The sequence below is a fragment of the Phragmites australis genome, chromosome 23 (genome assembly GCF_958298935.1).
Source record: "Phragmites australis chromosome 23, lpPhrAust1.1, whole genome shotgun sequence".
NCBI lineage: Eukaryota > Viridiplantae > Streptophyta > Magnoliopsida > Poales > Poaceae > Phragmites > Phragmites australis.
In genome coordinates, this window is record NC_084943.1 from 4528138 (window position 1) to 4549784 (window position 21647).

At 42.9% G+C, this 21647-nt stretch overlaps 1 protein-coding gene across 1 annotated transcript; it reads left to right on the forward strand.

Annotated features, from left to right (window-relative positions):
- The first annotated feature begins 13756 nt into the window (after positions 1–13756).
- On the forward strand, positions 13757–14815 carry LOC133905689 (BTB/POZ and MATH domain-containing protein 2-like). The gene has a single exon (XM_062347452.1). It carries the CDS (start codon positions 13757–13759, stop codon positions 14813–14815), a length of 1059 nt encoding a protein of 352 aa, XP_062203436.1.
- The last annotated feature ends 6832 nt before the right edge of the window (positions 14816–21647 follow it).

The window sequence follows — 21647 nt, forward strand, 5'->3', positions numbered from 1 at the left end:
CTTCCTTGCTTGCTTCTCTTCTTTGCACAAATTAATACCCATGAATATTTTCTTGCGAGCCATGTTATTCTCTCCCTCCTTGTATTGCTTCTCAAAATTAGGGAAAGAACCAAACTGAATATGCTCAATTTGCAAAAAATTACCTTTTGAAATATGTAAATCATTGCACTTCAATTCAGGATGACTAGATGAAATGAGTTGAGGAGCCATGGGCTTATCATCCTCCCCTTCTTTAAAAAAAAACCATCCTCATCTTTGAGGTATTCTCGGACATCTCCTTTGCTATATGGAAGGCCTCAACCTTCTTTGCAGTATATATGCTTTATCCCTTCGTCATCTCTTGCTTCAATAAATCAGAGGTGGAACCAAGCTGAAAGAAAGATTTACTTAGATCCTTACAAGCAATTTTAGAAATAGTAGAGGTCACTATTGAAACATCTTGAGTGATAGTAGAAGCTGCAATTTTTGAATCCTTACAAGAAGTTTCAAAAACAATAACTAACACATCTTTAGAAACACTAACTGCAGCTTTATCAAATTTTAGAGCATCACTAGATACACTAGCTGTAGTTATCTGAGCAGGCACGGTCACATCATTCTCCCCCTCTTGAAGCAAAGCCGTCCTAGACTTTGGGATATCATTCAGTGTCTCTTTGTTCTTCCTCATAGCAGAAAACACCTCAGCCTTAATAGCACTGTCCATCATCGGTTTCAGCACATGTTGTAACCCTTGTGCATTAAAGAATAACAGTTGGATCAACCTCCATGTGTTGCATCAACATCAAACTGCCATGGTCTCCCTAACAACAAATGGCATGCATTCGTGGGCACAACATCACAGTCCACCTTATCAATATAATTCCCAACAAAAAATTTGAGTCGCACCTTATGTGTAATTTTCAGCATGCCTGTTTCATTCAACCATTGCATATAACGCGGTTGAGGAAGCCTCCGCTTAGACAAAGATAATGCATGCACCAAATATGAACTAATTGTATTTGTAAAACTACCACCATCAATAATTAATTTGCATACCTTTTCTTGAATTTTGCACTTTGTTGGAAAATATTGCAGCGCTGCCCCTTCACATTAGCAATGGTACCATCACGCTGGATTTCTTGAGACATCAAAGATAAGCCCTTTGGAACATTGTTTAGGTTTAGGTTCATTATGAGCATCACCATGCAACCCTGGTGTAGAAGAAATTTCAGCACTTGCAATCTTCTCTTGCAAAACCTTCTGGAGCAAAGAATTGAAGTCATCTTTAGGAGCTTGTTCTTTCACTTTACACTTCCACCAAACGGAACAATAACTTACTATTTGGGAGGAACAAAAATTTCAGCCAAGACAACATGCTTCTTTACTTCATGTTTGGTTGTGACACCTTGCTGTTTAAGGTTATTAAAGCGCACATATCCAATAATAGATGCAGTCCATGATGAACTCATGTCCCCTTTGTGCCTATAGAAATTTGGCCTCCAGTAGTCGATGTCTTCTTTCATAGACAGACGTCGCAATTGGAGGATCATATCAATCTCGTAAGACCACCTTCATCCCTATCCATGTCCTGCAAGGATCTTCACCTTTTTCAATGTGTCCTTGCTGCAGTTTTACCAATCACTGCAAAACACATTCAGAAAAAGTCCACCTTGTGAAGTATATCTGCATACGTGATTCCAGTTCATGACCTCACAAGAAATTCTCCATTGCATCTTCCCACTCATAGTACTCATATGGAGAAGTGCTTGTATAATGTTTCAGCACAAACTTAATTTCCTTGGAAAAACTAGAGTCATTCATAATCACAAATCAGCAGCAAAAATTTTAGATGTACTGTGAGCTACCTAGCAAAACTGATACCATATGATGAGCACACACTTGCGATGCTCAAATTTGTCCCAATCTTTCATGGTACCACAAACAGCAGCAAATGCCTCTCTCTTAACTTTGGCAAACTCTTTTTCGGCTATGGAATTTCTACTCGAACATTGTCTAGAATACTTGATATGATGGAAGTGTGTGGGTGCTTGAGATCTATCGCCGAAGACCCTGTCAGTGACCTGGTCGATTACCTCATCAAGATCACCACCATCTTCATGAACCTCCTGCACGGCTCATATCGCCAACTCCTGTGTCGCTTGTTCCGTAGCGTCAGCATCAAGGAAAAGCCAAAGGTGGTGGGTAAAGGGTCGGCGACCTCCAATGGATATTCTGTTCTTTCTCCTCTTAGGCCTATCGAGCGATTTCTCCTCGTCAGAGGAAATAATGATGACTCCTAGAGGAACCATGATGAGGAGCCTTGGGTTGCGAAATCATATCTCTTTAGTTTCTAGATCGGGCTTGGGAGATGGTGGTGGAATGCAAGCCATGGCTTCAAGCTCAACAAGTTCTACTTGGCGTGTGGGGAGAAAGGAAGGGAATGGGGTGAAAAACCAATGGCCTTAGTTTTCTCTCTATTTATAGTCATGGAAACAGGTCACACTGCACACATGGAGCTATCAAGATCCGATATCCCTGGCTGTGAGAGCGAGGCCACCTCAGTGGCGCGACACGTCTGGCAGAAGTCGAGGCATCACTAAGACGTTGTGACTTGTCCAATCTCCACAAAGAGGGGTGTGTGATCATTATTGCACATCAATCCAAAAGCTACGGTGAAAACGAGCATGAGCGGGAGTGGGTTTTTAATGCTCACCTACCTGTTTGTTCAAATACACCCGATGACCATAACATAATATCAACCTCACGCTAGGGGGCTGGAGTCATCGAGTACGTGATCGAGAAATGAAAGTCGATGCTTATTCTCTAGTCTCCACTCGATACAGCTATCGAGTGGAGAGTCGAGGGGCTACATCATACTTTTTCGGTGTTTCTTGCTTCACTTTCTATTTTTTTTGGTTATCGTACCAACTAGAGAGTCAGAAGCTACATCGTATAATGTCAGTGCTTATGCTCCACTTTCTACTCAAATTTAGTCATGGAGAGAAGGGACAAGGGCCACGCCATGTATATTTTGGTGCATATGCTCTACTCTCTGCCTTGATTATCACATCAAATAGAGAGGAAGGGGCTACATCGCATACTATCGATGCTACGACTTTACTCTTTACTCAATCCAGTCATCGAGTAGACAGTCGAGGGCTATCACACCATACACTTTCAATAACATAGGTATGTTCCTTTCTACTCTTAGATTGAGTAATCTTCTCCTCGACCATAGAGTCAGGGGCTACATAATAATACCATACTTTTAGTAAATTTTGTATTTGTCTTTTGCAAAATTTTATCTAGCTTTACATCAACTACTTTAGATAAGAGCCACTAGAGGCATATTTTGGGTTGATGATAGACAACAATACCTAATAAAGAATAACAGCACAAGGGATTGTCAGACATCTCACGCCTAATGGCTAAAAAAGGTTCTAAAGTTCTAGTCGATCACATGTGTGTCCTTTGTCGAGTTCATGTCCGTACGCTGGTTAAGCATGAAAGTCAGTGAAAGTTTGCAAAAGGTCATTATTATTTTATATTTCTAGTTTTAGACTAAGTCTTCTCCTTATTCTTATAGTTGTCTCAAGTGGTTCCTCGAGAGCCATGCATCTAACAATTTGTCTAGTTGAGTTTTCAGATATTAACGGATACATAGTCATTTAGTATCGAGCATGGTTATAACACGTACTTATTGGTTATTGCATCTACTCATGTTAACTCTATTTCATCAGCATGGGAATAGCATGCAATAGCTTGTTAGACAAGCAAAATGATAGTATTGTCACATACATTCCCAAATCATAAACCAAGTTGCAAGTGTTTTGAGCTAAACAGATCATTAGCTCGAGGGACTCCTCTCACTATCATCATCAGGAAGGCTGAGCCCTGGTGACTCGCCAAAAGGCAGGGACAACATGCTCGATGCTAAGAACAAGTTTTGCTGCTTTTTCAATGGTACAATTAAACCCCACTGTCACTACTAAAGTGTCAAGTGCAGGGTTGTAACTTTTGAGGACACCAAGCAACTTGGCGGTGCTTACAGAGGCTGATTGAGTCATGCGGTCAAGCATCTATTCCTTCAACTCTTGGAGTGTTGAAATTGTAGCGTCTCATTCAGCAGCAGTGGTATCTCGCTCGGTGATAGCTGCATCCCGCTCGGTTGCCATGGCCTTTCATTTGGCACTCGCGGCCCTTGCATCGTTCTTGAGTTTTTCCTAATACATGGAATTACCGTCAAGGGTTTTCATCGCATCAGAAAGAAGGGCTTCCTTGCTATTATAGGAGGACTTAAGGACTGAGGAAGCAGACAAAAAAATAACTTTTGTTAGTCGCCGAATAATCGAATCACATACATGTGATATGGGGGTGGACTTACATTTGATTCTTTCCTGGCTGGCTTTAAGCTCCATCTTACAGTCTTGTAGTCATTCTTGGTGTCGGTTGCTTGAGCACCAGTGGCCTGGAGGTCAACCTCTATTGCTGCCCAAGGGTCGTTAGTTGGGACCAATATTAAGGTTTCAGCTTTTTTAGGCTGTGGGCCTTCTTTAGGTGTGCTTGAGGCAGGATCTTCATCTTGAGGGGCTAGAGTTGGAGCTGGACTAATAGGAGAGATCAATGCTTGATGACTGGTCGACTTGCTGGCAGTCTGGTCTTTTGACTCCTCCATAATAGATAGATTGTAATCAATAGAATAAGGAAAAGTGAGAAAAGCTGCTAGCTGAGATTAGGACAAACCTTTTTGCAATCGGAAAGCGTGAAATGATGCTCGACTTTTGCCTCTTGGTGGTTACTTTCTTCATTGAACCAATAATCAAGGCCAGCTGTGTCGAAGAAGTGACTTGGGAGCTAGATGAAGCCAAGGCATCCGCGACCTATAAAGAATCAGGCAGCAATATTTTTCTAGGCTTATTGAGTGGGTCCCTAAAAAGGATAACCAATTAAAGGGTGATGACTCGGTGAGAGTTACCCCTTTGGTTGAGTTATTGGACGTAGCGATCTCTTGAGGTGGCAATTGCGAGGATGCACCAGATGTCCCTTGAGGAAGGCCACCTGTGCAGATCTGGTGTCAGTAGGCATATGCTTGATAACAGAAAAACTATCGACTACTAGAAGATTTAATTTCAATACCAGAGAACTTCTTTGCTTGCGCTTGAGGGGTGCCGGATCATACAGCGGATCAAAGGACGGGGATGATCTCTTTGATTGAAGGGACCCTTCAGCCCCTTGATCACCTAACACTTTCCCCTTGTCACCAGAACCAGTGGGGGGAGCGTTGTCAATATCAAATACCTCATTCATAAGGATATGCTCTTGACCAAAGACTGGAACCTGGGGTCAGAGAAACAAATCAGATCAAGTAAACCACAATCAGCCTTCCCTTCCTACTTAAAGAAATTCCCACCTCCGGTTGAGGATTCGTAAGGGAGTAGGACAGAATGTGGCATTCTGGTGCTTCATCAGAGAAGATATTTTTTAGCTGAGCAATAACATCTTGCAAAGACAGAGCTGAAATAGAAAAGAAAAGTTATTCGAAAAAACTCGACTACAATAACAAAAGTAGCAAAGTGCAAAATAAGTCTTACATCCGGTTGCATCCTTGGAGCTATCTTTGTCTCCACTGAACTCCCAGGCTAGGCGCTACCATGCCTTCAAGGGGCTCAACCTTCGACTAATGAAGTCTTTGGCCATATGCCACCCAGTTAAGCCATACTGCCTTAGCATACCGATTTTGTTGGCATAGTAGGAGGTATGGTCGGATTTGCGGTGTTTCTTCATCTAAGATGAAATCTGGTGGGGGAGGCGGCCTCTATAGACTATGGGAGAACAAACTGGATCGGGGTTACAGACATAAAACTTATGTTTTTTCTATTCTCTTGACTAGGAGGAGATCAGGGGGACCGGAATATAGGAATTGTTCATTCCATTCCCAGTTGGAAACCACATCCTCTGATACACATATTCTCCTTAAACCTTTTCATTTGGTAAAAGTATTGGAACAGATTTAAACTCAGCTCAATGCTGAGGGAGGCTTCGCAAAGGTGAACAAAAACACTAAGCATGGTAATGGAGTTCAGGTTCAAGTGGTGAAGTTCGATTTGGTACCAATCGAGTACATTGAGGAAAAACTTAGAAGAAGGAACATTGAATCCGCAAAGGAAAAATGATTCAAAAACCATAAACTCGTGTTCAAATTTTGAGGTTGGAAACTCCTCACCAGATGCAGGCCTCCATTCAACTAGATCGAGGGGATGCACTATTCCTTCAACCTCAAGCTCCTTCAGCCTTGAATCTTGCATCGACAAGACTGTCCATGTCTCGGTCAGGAGCCTCGTCTCGTCTAGCAGCTTGGGTGAGGTGCCAGCGGTGTCCACATCAGAATGTTTCTCTACCGAAGAAGGAGTGGAGGTCTTTGGAGGAGAACCAAAATCCATGGATCTCAATTTCTATGGTGGCAGCGTGTGTTTGGACGAATAGAAATGGTGGTTTGTGCGAATAGACTGGTGATACCCAGAATAGGCATCTAGAAAACATAAAAACTCACAGCTTGTCATAGAGTCAACGATTTGGTCCATGCGCAGGAGAGGAAAAGGATCCTTGGGACAAGCCTTGTTGAGGTCATTGAAGTCGACACGCATTCTCCATTTGCCATTGGCCTTCTTAACGAGGGCGGGATTCACGAGCCATGTAGGATGACGCACTTCTCGAATGAAGCCCGCCTTTAGGAGCTTATCGACCTCCTCCTGGATGGCCCGCTTCCTATCTTCCACAAATCTTCGCTGCTTCTGCACCATAGGTTTGGCGTCAGGTTTAACAGCTAGTTGATACTCGATCACCTCCCTGGGGGGCCTAGACATATCGAATGGTTGCCATGCGAACATGTCTTGGTTTGCCTGGAGGAAGGTGACGAGATCGAGTTTCTATTTGGGGTCAAGGTTGGCCCCAACCTTAACTATCTTGGATGATTCAGACGGGTCGAGGGGCAATGCCTTGACACAACCATTGGTCTTTTTTTTGCTGACGTCGTCGTTGGTCTTGCCTTTGGCATCGTCGAATTTAGAAGTGCCAGGAAGACTTAAAAGCCTGGAATCTTTGGCCTCGACGACACCTTGGTTCCTTTGACGCTTAGAATTTGCGTCCTTAGGAGTGATGGCCACTCGACTGAAGTGTTCGACCATATCCAGGCTTTGCTTGTCGCATCTGACCACTACGCGCTGATCTCCTTGAACTATAATGGCCCCATTGGGACCCGAGATCTTGAGTGTTTGGCAGGCATAGTGAACCACCGCCATGAACTTACCCAGCATTGGACGGCCTAGGATCACATTGTACGCCTTCTTGAAGTTCGCAACATCAAAGGTTAGCTTCTCTGTACGGAAGTTGTCGGGCGTGCCAAATGTGACTGGCAGCTTGATCTGGCTGAGAGGCATGGTCAATGAGTTGGGAGTTATGCTGTGCAAAGGCACGACTCCTGTCTTAAGCTCTGATCTCTGAATTCCCATCTTGTCCAAGGTTATGGAGAAAATGAGGTTGAGTGAACTACTATCATCGACTAGAGTTCTGAAAACTTTGATGTTGAGTATGGTCGGCTGAACCACTACCGGGTATCGACCAGGATGTGGTACCGTGGCCGGATGGTCGGTTTGATCAAAGGTGATCAGCTGTTCTGACCACTTGAGATACTGAGTGGGCCCAGTTAGGGCCAGGTTGACTTATCGCTCGACTGCCTTGTACTGCCTTTTGCACTCGTACGTGGCGGATCCTCCGAAGATGTGCGCCAAGCTGTGATCAGCCTCGTGGAACTGGGGCTCATCACCCTCAACATTTGGCTTAACCTGCTTACTACCACGCTCAGCATTTGCCTTGATCTTTTCATCAAGTTTCTTGTTGAACACAAAGCACTCATCAAAGTCGTGCTGGTAGCTTTGATGGATGGGACACCATTTTCCACCACCTCGATTGAGGCCTTTTTATCCCCAGTGTTGCGCAATTTGCTCCTATCGACCGCAGCTATAGTTGTATCGGGACCCTTGCACTTGTCACCGGGTTCTTATTTCCTCCGCTCTTTGACTACTCGGGTTTGTCCTTGCCAGATTAAAGGTTTTTAGCACGCACCTGCGCTTCCACTCATTTTGCGCACTTGTTGACCAACTCAAAAACGTCTTTGACCGTGCAGATCTTCCGAGTAGCCATCTTTCCACACAAATTCGTGTCCTGAACACCTCGTTTGAAGGTGATGATTACCGATTCATCAGAGATGTCCGGGACCGTGTTACGCTTGTCGCTGAACCGGTGGATGAAATCTTGAAGGGATTCATTGTCACCTTGGTGCAGCTGGTGGAGGTCGTTCTCTGTTCCTGGGCGCTCGAATGTGCCTTGGAAATTGGCTATGAACTGAGCCTTAAGTTCCGCCCACAAACGAATTGAGTTGGGCGGCAAGTTCAGCAACCAGAAACTTGTGGGTCCATCAAGGGCGGTTAATAGGTAATTGGCCATTACTCAATTGTCACCACCGGTTGCTCAAATGACAGTGGTGTAGATCTGCAACAACTCGTTGGGATTGATCTTCCTATCATATTTCTGGATCGGGCCCGCTTTGAACTTCTCAGGCCACCGAATCGACCGGAGTTCATGTACGAAAGCCTCGTAGCCCCCGTCGAACTCTTCAGGAGGAGGTGGAGGAGGATTTTCACACTTGTCTCTTCGAGCAGAGGAGTCATATCGACCATCTCGTTTAGTAGATCTACGGTTGCAGTAGCGGCGATCGTCTTCACGGTGTTCCTCACGGTGATTTTCGATCGCCATACATAGATCACGCCGGTTGTGAGGAATACGGCTCCTCAGATCTTCCTAATTTCCGCACCTATGGATAGGGTAGCTACAGTTTGGCCCACAGTATCGTATTCGGGCTTGACCACCTGAGCTTCCCATCTGAGATTCCTCTATTCGAGAGCATTCGCTCCTGTGGCTCCTCGAGCCAGGACAGTTCTGATTAGGGGGGCTAGAGTTGCGGGGATTGTTTGCTCGAGCGACTTGGTTCTGAGCCACATCGAATATGATCTTGACTTGATTGACCATAGGGGTCAGAGGATTTGTCGGATCCAATTCTAGAAGGGATCTAAGAATCAGATCCGCTCCTTGCACATTAGCGTCCGGAGTACAGAATATGTTGCTACCGAGGCTCGATTGCGGTCGAATTGATGAAGCCTCATGATGACTATTCGGAGGGAGCTGATCCCTTACGCCGTGGGCTGTTACGAGTGTAGGTACACCCACCAGAAGTCATCGGGGAAGGCCAGGAGGCATCTTCCTTCCTGTGGTCTGCCGGTGGAGGGCCGTGTCGGGTGCACGTACGGCTCCAGATGCGGATGTTTCGAGTGGTAACTCAGCGCCAGTACCATCGGCAGCGACGGCTGTCGCTGGATCTCCAAGAATTTCCACACCTTTGTCGACCACGGCGTTTGGATCTATCGCCATCGGGTCAGCCGGTGGGGGGTCGTCGCCTCTAGCGATAAACACGAATCAATCTGTTTGGCTGCTCTGGCTAGCATTAGAGTCACCGTCGCCACCCTTGTCACTGTCGGTGTCCATGCAATGGAGAACATTAGGCTCTGTGGGATCCCACTCGAGATGTCCCACCTCGCGGTACACATCCAATTGTTTGGACTCGAGGGTACTGGTGTGGATCAGTCCACCTTGATCGTCCCAACAGAAAACTATAGTTCCAAAGATGATTTTCGAGTCGACGGGAGGGGACTCGAAGATGTCCGCTGTCGACTTGAAGTAGTCGTAGAAACCGGTGTCAGAAAATCCGACGCAAGAGTGAGCCTGAGACATGATTAATCCTACAAAATAGAAGAAGGCCCCTACCTGGTGCGCCAACTGTCGAAGATTAGTTTCCGACAATATATCCGTAAATTGACTGGGTACCTTCGAGTGTAGGGATTAATCACGAGGCAAGACAAACGATGTATACAGGTTCGGGCCTTCGGTTGGAGTAATACCTACATCTTGTGGGGGTGTTGTTGCTGTGTATTGATGATCTCGAGTACAAGCAAGGTGGCTAAGACTATTACAAGGATTTGATTGGATCTAATCTATCCTAGGGCTAAATTTGTCGAGTAACTCCTCTGTTGATGCTTGCCTCTCTCTCTTGTTCCCTCGTGTGTTTGTTGTATCTTTTGTGTTGTTGTCTTGTATCCTCCCCCCAGCCTTTCTGCCTTATATAGGGGTGAGGTATCGACTCCTATCCAACCGTAGTCGATAGGGAGTTGTCTTCCTTGACATCCAAGTAGATAGATCTGTTATGAATACTGGTCGTATTGGGTTGGGTAACCAACCTAAACCTTCTTGGTATGTACTTCCTTGACTTCAGGTGTATCAGGTACCGCTGATTCGGTTCCATGATATCTGGAGCCGCCGAATATGCGTCGTATATACCATGTCTATATATGATGTACTCCTTATGCGCATATACCCCATAGTTAGATATTCAGCATGACCTTGTTGCCGTTGAGCTTGGATTGAGGACGTTTGATGCACTGGGTCTTCTCCTTGAAGTAGAGGGGGCGTCTTTGGCCCTTAACCCCTTGGATGAACGCCTGGATGACGTTAAGAGGGCGTCTTCGGCCCTAATAGACTTATAAACAATCTGCATGAGCTTTTTGACCGTCTTGAGCTCTTTTCTAGTGATGACTTAACACATCGCCGGCTCTTAACACCTTCGATGAACGCCTGGACGACATCATAGTTGTTGATCTTGGGGATGGTGTTCCATGTATTGCTGAAGCGGCGTACGAATTCGCGCAAGGTTTTGTTCTCCATCTGCTCGCAACAATGGAGATCGTTCTTCATGCCAGGGCAAACGTACATACCCTGAAAGTTAGCTCCGAACACGTCACAAAGCTACTCCCACAAGTAGATTGTCCCTGACGATAAATTGGTCAACCATGTTTTGGCCGCTCCTTTTATGGCCGTGGGGAGGTAATTTTCCATTACCTTCTCGTCCTCGCCAACTGCTTGAATGGCCATGGTGATCTAGAGGAACTCAACAAGGTTAGTGCTCCCGTTGTACTTCTTAATCGACCTGGGAAGGAATGTTGCTGGCCACTATACATTTCATAGATCCTAGATGGATCTAAACCTAGTCTGCAACTTCCTTTCTTGGCTTGCTCTGCTTACAATGGCTTGTCCGACGACTTCTAATGACTTGTGTCTTGTCCTTCGCAGGGTCATCAGGCTTCGTATATATAGGGACGTCGTATATCCTCTGGAGTCTTTCTTCTCATTCTTGGAGATAAACTTGCTTGTTTACGAGATACCCTGGGCTCCTACGGGCGATTTCCTTCCATCCAGGGATCCCCTTCCCAGAGATAAAGATATACCCTGGGAATTACGGAGAACCCTAGGATACCAGAATATGATAATTATCCAGTAGTCATCGTCAATAATGTTTTGAATAGGGTAAGTATTCCTTTTGACCCTCATTTCTCTCTATATTTATTAGACCATATTTTTAATATTTTATAATTTTTTCTTTCAAAGTGACACGAGTGAGAGATTCAAATTTGGTGAATAGGTGAAAGTTGCAAATATTATCACCAACGGATAGTAACAAACACAAACAATCATCAACGATTCACTAACATAATAAGTAGAGACACTGCATACTGTTTTCATTAAAACCGTTTGTGATACATCGCTGACAGTTCTAAGCCTCAATGACACCACAGATGGTCTAGTGTTAAAAGTGTTATAATATAGCCCACTGTTATAATATAGTCCACTCTAATGGGCTATTCATGGGGACACATAACCTAAATAAGGCTGATGAGGGCATGACCCATCAAGCTCATTAGTGGTATAAAGTTAAGTCTCATATTGCTCATCCGATGTAGGGATTCCTCCAGACCACATGTAAGGAGACGGGGGGTTCTCAAGTTATACACATAATTATCAATAAAGTAGAGTTGTACCAAACTATATTTCTTGTCTTATATTTACTGTTATTTTCAATTATTCTTGTTTGATTAGTATGCGGTAACGTGATTATTACAACAAAAACCTTCTGTCATAATTTATTAGAGACAAAATTTCAAAATAGCCATATATAAGGTTTTCTACATTAGCGAGAAAAGCAATTACAGCCATAAGAACCACTGTGGGAGAAGGACAACACACATAGGACACGTGCACAGGCATTGACACGTAGACGCTCTATTGTCTTCGTGCTGGTAGGAAATTAACCAGTTTGTTCTTCAGGGGAAGGTATTCAACGTCGATGACAGATGGGACCCACAACCTATGCATTGCTCTTTCACACTCCTGGGCCCGAGTACAAAGAAGGAAGGTAATTCAGCACTGGCCACACAGCTGTTGTACAGCTTCTGAGCCTTCAATGTCAGGCCTATATATTCTGCACCATGCCGATCGCAACCCTGCTGCAGTAGCCGTTGCTCCAAGCGCCGTCGGCTTGGTCTTTCGCGCCCAGGTGCGCTCCTTCTTCTCTTCCTCTCCTGACTTCTCTTCCTTTCGTTCTCTCTGCTGTTTCTGTTTTCTATTTCCTTTGCTCTTGCTGTTGATTGAGCATGCATGGCCTAACAAAGATTATCTGTTCCCACGGTGGAATCAGCGAGCTTTTGGACTGTCCATTGCCACCAGCCCACCATCCGTTTTCGTAGTCTGCTTGCTCAACGCGACAACCTACTGCGCGAGCTGTCTCAGGTTTGCATCCACGGCTAGATAACCACGTTCTGCCTGTTTTCTTACAAGTATTGATCTCTTACCTGTTACAACTTGCTAACTCATCCGATCTGTTTTTTTCATATATATGATGCATATATGTTCTAATCTAATAGTACGTACCATTTGGGCACATAGCTCTTCATTAGCACACCACCTTAGTTGTCTCAAGGTAACACCAGTTACATGCATTTATTGTAATAGATTAGTTTTGGTGTAATGTAAACACAACCTTCTACAGCCAGTAACCAGGTTTGCATTCATATAAGGAAGGTGTTTAATGCGCTTCTTTATTCATATAGCAATCCATACATCTAAAGCAAGATCCCATAGGAATTGTTACAGCTTTTCAAATATCGGTTCTTATTGAATTAGGCTCAACAGTCAAACGTGGCCTAAAACTTAAAGATTCCTAAGCTTTAAAACATTTGATATTTTCAGTTGTTTCTTGCTTTATTTAGTAAGTTTTGATATTTCAACATCTTGATTCATAGCAATATAAATAGATATGAAATGGATGAAAGATAGTGATTTCTGGAATGCAAATTATAAAACCAAAGCAGAATATGCATTTAATTAATGGTAAGCATGCTTTTTCATTAATGGTGGTCATGCTTTTTCATTTTTATGCTGCATGCAATTGCATGGTAAGCATCTTAAGTTTTTGCTGTTTGTATTTAACCTAATGAAATATAAAGGTTGTTCTGTTACCACATATGAGGTAACATGTTACTGTAATCCGTAAAACATATTGTCGGCTCTGCAGGCTATAACCCTACCTTCTCCATCCTCAATTCCTAGTTCACGTCGTTATTCATCCCCAATTTTCCCATTGCTCACCTACACCTTCTCACACATCAATACAATATTCATATTAATTTCTCAGGTGCTCTAACCAGAAAGCCTCATATATTTGTTATTGCATGATAAATTATGAACTTGACAATGAACTAACAAAGAAAATTTTGTGTGTAGTGGGATCAGCAGGCTGCTTTACTATCTTCATCTTCCTCCTCATCTCGTAGGTGGTATGGTGACATCATTGACAGTATCTCCAGTCACCCCGGACATCATATACAGTGCTCAAGTACAATTCAATGTCGACAACTACAACAGCCGTAAAAACCTCGGTTATGCCACTTTTATAAGGTCGCCAACCTTCATCGTTGGTGGCTATGAGTGGACACTCCACTACTTCCCAGATGGTATTAGCGAGGAAACCGAAGGCCATGTGTCCGTTGCTCTTGAGCTCATGAGTGAAAACGAATGTGCATGGACTCTCATAGGCCTAACATTTGCCGGTGAGGCTGATAGGTCGGCATGGGCAGGATGGAAAACGGCAGCACAATTCGACAATGTCAACCGATTCCTCTTTCACTGGCCCGAAGTAAGAAGCGAGAACTTGGAGCAAAGAGGGCTTGTGCGAAACGACTGTCTCGAGATCCAGTGCCACATTTCTGTTCTCAGACCAAATCAGTTGTTGAAGGCTGGATTGCTTCCTGAAATCGAGGTTCCGACATCCGATTTGGGGGCAAACATTGGTAAGTTACTGGGGGATCAAGTGACAGCGGACGTGACATTTAAGGTAGAGAAGGAGACTTTCCGAGCTCATAGAATCTTGCTGGCTGCGCAATCATCTGTGTTCGATAGGCAGCTCTTTGGGCAAATGAAAGAGAAGGACATGGGCTGTATTGAAGTGCATGACATGCAACCCGCTGTCTTCAGGGCTCTTTTGCACTTTATATATACTGATTCAATGCTTGATATGAGCGGCATGGATGTGCACGACCAGATAGAGCTTATTCGACATTTGTTGGTGGCTGCGGATCGCTACTGCGTAGAAAGACTAAAGAACATATGCGAAGGTATCCTGTGCAAGTGCTTGGATATGGAGAGCTTGCTAATTACATTTGCATTAGCAGACCAACATCAGTGCTCGAAGCTTCTGGTTGCTTGCATGGAGTTCCTCAAACATTCCGTGAAGGGTGATATCATTGCAAGTCAGTGGTACAAGGTGCTCAAAGATAACCATCCTGACGTGGCAGAAGAAATTTGCAAGGCACTCAAGGAGTCTCACAAAATAAACTGAGTCCTTCCTACAATTCTGGCCGGCCCTCTAGTTTTCTGTGCGCACAAAGGATAAATTCAATAGAACAATGGAGTTTATCTAAATTCTTGTTAATACTGGCGAGTGTTATAGATTATGAAAATGATGGAGACTGCCATAAGTATACAATGTTTTAATTTTCAAAATTTTCAGTAACCAGCCGCCTGTTCATGGTTCGTTCTTTGGTTCTGGGCAAATAGTCCTCATCTGCCTCTGTGTATCTAGGCAACATGCCTAAAGTACCAAACTCGATCAGGATTTCAATTGATATTGGTCTTTGTTGTGAGTAGGGTGCAAATCGGTGAATCTAAAGGTATTTACCGACCCTCTTTAATTAGTTCAACCAATAACACTACTTTTCTCAAATTGAGCAAATTTTTAAAAAATCAATACAATTGATTGAACTAAAGAGGATCCATGAGTACCCTTAAGTTCACTAATTTGCAACCCTAGTTGTGAGCTTATGACCAAATTTGAAATACTTACTTGAGAGCGAGAGCACTGTGAGCTAGCCTGATACCGCTTCATACTCGACTGAGAAATTGGCACAAAGCAGGGTGAACAAAAACATGAAATCGGCAGTAGCAAACACTTGAAAACAAGTGATGTGCTAATATTCATACTGAATGATATATTACCTCACAATTCAACGTGATATGTGGCCATTATTGAAGAACTCAGCCATTATTCCATATTTCTATCAATAGGAATCTGGGAGAGGATAAGGGTAGAATATTTTCACAGGATTTTGCTGCCATGGTTAATAAGCTTGTCCACTATTTATTTAATCATACTTCGATATAGCAAATCGATCGGACCACCATACAAATAGAGCTCCATGCTATAGCTTTGCAGTCAAGCATAAAGTATGTAGCTTTAGTACACCACACTGCGGATGTCCACGCAAAAAAAGTCTCAGCATATTTTGTTCTGCTCAGAGATGTAAACATGGCTTTGATTCAACCTAATCTCATGACATGACTAAGTAAATGATTGACAAACTCTCATGACTATACAGCTCATCACAAACTACCCATGCACATCTATACTCACATGCAACTAGTGCAACCCATCTAATTAATTAAACTCACACGACACCATGCATACACAGATGCTAACAGAAGATACAAAATGACATAGACAAAGAGTACTCAAAATTAAAGAAGTAAAAAGAAACGGCATGGACGAAGAGCTTTTATCGCTGGAGATAGAGTGGGAGTTCTTGGGAGGGAGAGTCGTGGGCATTGCAAGTTTCTTGGGAGCAGCACGTGACCATGTCCATCTCAGGGGAATGGAGCAGCAAGGGAGTTAAGGGCTCAAGGAGATTTGACCAGTCAAGGGTTTTCTGGGAAACCACATTGAGGGGGCGGTTGATAGTGGCGAGGCATGTTCACTCAAGACCTGCATCCGTGGGGAACATGAGGTTCATGAAGAGGGAAGGAAATTTTATATGACCTGATCTTTCGAAAAACCCATTTTTCTCACCCGACACGTATCCCCTATTCTCTCTCTTACATACGTGTCAGCCGTTAGATCAGAAAAGAGACGGCGTGGATGAGGGTCTTTCGCACGGAGGTCTTAAAAAATTTCCTTCCAATGAAGAGCCGTGACTGACAAACTGCTCCTTAGGGGCTATGGTGAGTGCTTGGGGCTGTAACTGGGGTGAGATTGGCGGGGACTAGGGTTCAGCAAGGACGGGAAATAATTGTTTTTTTGGATTGATGCAAATTTGAGACTTCAATTCGATTTTGAAATATAGAAAATGACGAAAATATGATTTTTTATATACTTCAAATTCTATATTTTTTTAAATATTATTTCCCAAAATTTAATTATTAACATATACATTTTCTCTATAATTGTTTTAGTACTTCTGAGAATAGAAAAGGAACTATATGAATGTCGAAAATATTTCACAAATTCTCCAAAAGTCAGAATTAAAAACATTATCACATAAAATTGACCGAACATTGAAATGTGTACACGAATTGCCCCCAAGAGACTAAGCTATTATTCAAAGTCCATAAATACATTGGAAAGGTTTGCTTTACTGTTCCGCACCTATAAATTGGGGGAGAAGATCATTTCATTGGCGATGAATGAAAACAAGTAACAAGAAAGCAATTTATCATCATTTAATTAATCTCCGTTTCTTTACCTTCCAATTCGCCACCCATCCTTCCAGAAGATTTGCCTACTTCTCAGGTTTGTGAATATTTATCTCTACAAATTTATTTGTTTACTGTTTTCTTTTTACGGGGTCTACTCTATTGTGAAAATTTTCTAACATGGATGCATTGACATGCAGATTATGTATCTCTACTCTCTGTTGTTTCTCTATGTCAATTTAACTATATGTTGAGCCGAGTTGATTCCTTAGGCTCCCTCTCAAGCCAGCGAACTGGGTTCAATCCCCAGCGTTGGGAGAGGATAAGGGTAGTCGTCATGAGCCGTGGCTTTGTCTCGTCGGTTCGTCTGTTCAGCTCATAGGTCAAGACCAGCAAGCCCGTTGCCCTTCCGCTAAATAAATGCAATCGTTGACCATAAAAGGCCGCCGGCCGCCATTGTCTTCAATCAGCTCGGAGAGCTATTGACACCACAAAAACACAGCTCGCTTTGGCACGCAAGATCGGGAGAAAAGATGAGCTCTATTATTCCTTGCCAAATCTGATCAAATCCATTCTAATCGCACATGCGTGTGCAAAAGCCAGGAAGGTATGTGCTAAACATCTCACGATTCCAGTGATGATCAATTGATCGGATCTCTTTTAGGGCATAGGCCATGGCTCTCTAATTTCTTGTATAGAACATTCTTCACAATGCACTAATTCAGTTCTATTTGTTATATCATGCATGGATATTATATGCCATAATAATGCTATGGATTATATGTCTTAGTGTCTTATTAATAATTCCCCCTTTCATTCAATTTTAGTATGAAAATAAAGAAAACCATCGGTCATCCAATGGTTGTACAGTGTAATCAAGATACCGTTGGGCAATTATGTGGCCTTGACGCTATGGCCATGTACATGGCTTAAGTAGACCCTTTTTCGATAACGGTATTATGTGCACCAAACTGGAGTGTGTGTATTGCTGCTTTGGATTTTTTTTAAGATGGTTTTCCACTTAGTGTCTTGCACCCCCTATGATCAAATCCTAGCTCCGCCCCTATTACCTCCACATGTGCACACGGCACATATGTGTTTTGGGTTAGGGATTACAACTTACATAAGGGCTTTGGCATCGGGGGCTACATCTGGCACCTTCAAAGTTGGTAGCTATTATTGGGCAGTAGTCCCCACTACTATAGAAAGGGTCATCAATACCGGCTAAAAAAGGTTATCAATGGCGGTTTTTGAACTATCACTTATTACTCAGCATTGATAGTTCGTGACTTTCAGTGCATGTTTATGAACATGCACTAATAATAAGTATTAGTGTCGGTCCATAACAATAAAATGGTACTAATACTTAGACTATCAGTGTAGGTTTATGGGACAAGCCGGTACTGATACGGATACTATCAGTGCCGGCTTTTTGTCATGAGCCGGCACTGATGCCCCCCTGTACAGAATCTAGTTGCTGCCGACAACAGCACAAATAATGTCATATACAGCAAGATAAATATGCATTCAGGTTTTACATGCACATATAATCTCACATACATACACAATTCATTCACATCTCATCTCATTCATGCATACATAACCATATTCTTTCACATGTCATTTAAAAAGTTCATAACTAAGACAAGTTTGCAACAAAAGTTCATAATTAACACAAGTATGTAACAAAAGGGCAAGAAGCGATGTCATTCAATTCTTCTTGTTAACTATAGATCTTGAACTACACTTTTTGTCTTGAGAAGGATCAGGTAATGAACTCCACGGGCTAGGTGAAGGGACGGTGTCCAAACAGCACCATTTGAAGACATGGTATTGTCCGGACTCTGGAATGACTTCGTCATTGATGAACCCGCAGGGTTGTTCCTGAAGTGTGATTATTCTCTGCGGCATGAGGATACCTGTTTCCAGCTTGAGTTCTTGCAATTACCATAATTGAAGAAATCAATATATTTGAACACAAGTAGGAACTAAAAATTAATCATCAATATGTATACCACTTACCTCAGCATTGGTAATGCTACTATAATTGTTTTCGACGAATCCATACATGAAGTCACATACATAGTAGCTGCATAAATTGTTGCTCTGAGTCTGAAACCTACAAGGAAAGTTAGTTATGACTTTCCATTCCTTCCGGTACGGAAAGTGACATCCTTTCCTCTTGACCTAGCACACGTACACCAAGTACATGTGTGATTATTAACCGTAACTAGACTTAGATTTAATCAATTCGAACTTTACTAAAGCATTGATGAAATGATTAATTTACCTTTGTAGCACGTCTATGATGAATTGGGATTCGTCTATTGGATTTCTCATCGAGGACAACGATACTGCTAAGAGTACCCAATGAAAACTGCAAATATGTCATTGTAAGTAATTAGTCCAAAGTTCTAGCATCGTGATGCTCAAAAAGAGTAGAAAAAACATAGAGGAAAATACATACCTAAAGTTGTAAGGTAAAAGAATGAATCTCTTTAATTGGTACGTAAGAATAAAATCAAGTGCATAGTCCTTAGCTACTTGTGGCTTGGTGGCGACCATCGTCTAGTTTATTTTCATTGGGTCGAGGAATCCTACTTCAGTAATGCCCTTTTGACCACATATATGTATCTCCATTCTACACACACAAAAAGTTATGACATTTGGCCTAATGGTACAAGAATATATACTATAAATTATACACATAAGACACTTACAGAGTTCACAAACTTATGAGTTGAACGCCAAGGGTTTCTTGCTGGTATAGTTGATACATTTCATCAAAATGAATCCAGACTTCACCGTCTATAGCAAAAATGCCCTTAGGGAGATTGTAGTAGAATATCGTTAGGGCATGTATGTGATTTTGATGATTAATGACAGTATAGTCAATGGAACTAACATATTTGTCAAGTATATGCTTTAGTAGGTCTCATGGATGCAACAAAAGAGAAGCCACCGAAGTCGGGACAAAGAGAGAAATGAATAGATTTGTCTTAGGATTTTTGATATGATCAAATGGGATTTATTTCTGTGCAATCATGTTGAGAACTTCATAAGCTTTCCAAAGAGCCCAAGATCATCAAAATCGGAGTTCGGAGCGGAAGGTTATGCCCGAAATACGAATCGCTTATCGGTTGAAAATTGTACATGTTGGACCTTCCGGCGTTCACAATCAAAATACTTTGGTGTTCAAAAAATACTCTGGCATTCACAAAAATGAACACATCGGATGTTCCGTCATTCACAAGAAGTTTTTGGTGGTTTGTTTTTTCCCAGATAGCTTCCAAATGGGGTCTAATACATGCCGGATGTTTCGGCATTCACAAAATGAACACGCCGGACTATTTTGTGTAGAGAGGTTGCAGATGGCTCGGTTGGCATCGTATGCACGCCGGATGTTCTGGCATTCAAAGAGGACATTACGCTGAACCTTCCGGTGTTCACAAAAAAGGTGGAGTTCCAACGAATAGTTCCAATGACTAGTTTTTAGGGAGTACACGCTGGATGATCTGGTGCTTGTAATGTTGCACACGCCGGATCATCTGGTGAGTACAACAAAATGTGACCATTGGAGCAACGCTAGTTTATGAATTTGGGCTATAAATACCCCTCCACTCGATCATTTGATGAAGTCTGAGTGTGCTGGAGTCCAGGAGAGCCCTTGGACACTTAAGAAGACATCCAAACTACAGAAGTGCTTAAAGTGGTCATCCAAGGTAATTAAACACAAGATTAGAGAGTGATAAGTACTTATAGGCCTAGAGAGAGTTATAGCTAGGTGATGTAGCTTTGAGAGGAGATCAAGGAGTGATCCTAGCTTGTACCAAGAGGTACATCACCGCCTTGGAGTCTTGGTGACTCGCCGGTAACTTGAGCCAGAGTTGCTCAAGCTTGTTGACCCACTAACTTGGTGTGGAGCGGCAGCAAGGCACGTGTATGGGGACACGGAGACCTTTACCTTGGTGGCTCAAGCTCCGAAGTGATCATAGTGGCAAGAGACCAGAAGAGAAGCTAGAGGTGAGAACTTGCCTTGGTGGCTTGGTGGCTCATCTGGTTTAAGACCTTGCATTGATGGCTTGGTGGCTCAAGAGTTGTGACCGGGTGCTAACCAGGAGCATATCCTTGGTGGAGCTCCAACATGGACTAGGGGTGGTATTCATACCATCGATACCATAGGATAAAAATCTCTTGTGTCGAGTTTGCTCTTTCTACCGTCTTTACGCTTCCGCATTCACATACTTGCAATTTACCTTTGTGCATTTACCTTCCTAGAGTAGTTTGCTATGATTGGCTATAGGTTGCAAATCTCTTTGTTCAGTAGAGTAGACAGCATAGATAAACCTAGGGCATATTTAGATAGAAATTAATATAGGTTTATTTTGTAAAGTTTTTGGAGCCAATTAGTTTAGGTTAGTTATTTAAGTGTCCTAATCCACCCCCCTCCTCTTAGGACGTCATCGATCCCTTCAATTGGTATCAGAGTCGGGGCTCACACCTTTCACAAGGACATGTCATTCTAGTGGCATTTTGAGACCCGTCTCATTTTGATCAGTTAGGCATCACCGCCTAGTGAGTTGTAACGTCCGGGGTTGGAATGGATATCAGTAGTGCTCCACACTTTGACATCACAAACTTCCCCCGTTGGAAAATTCTAACGCAATGTTATTTGCAAGTCAAAGGTTTAGGTGTTTAGAGAGCCA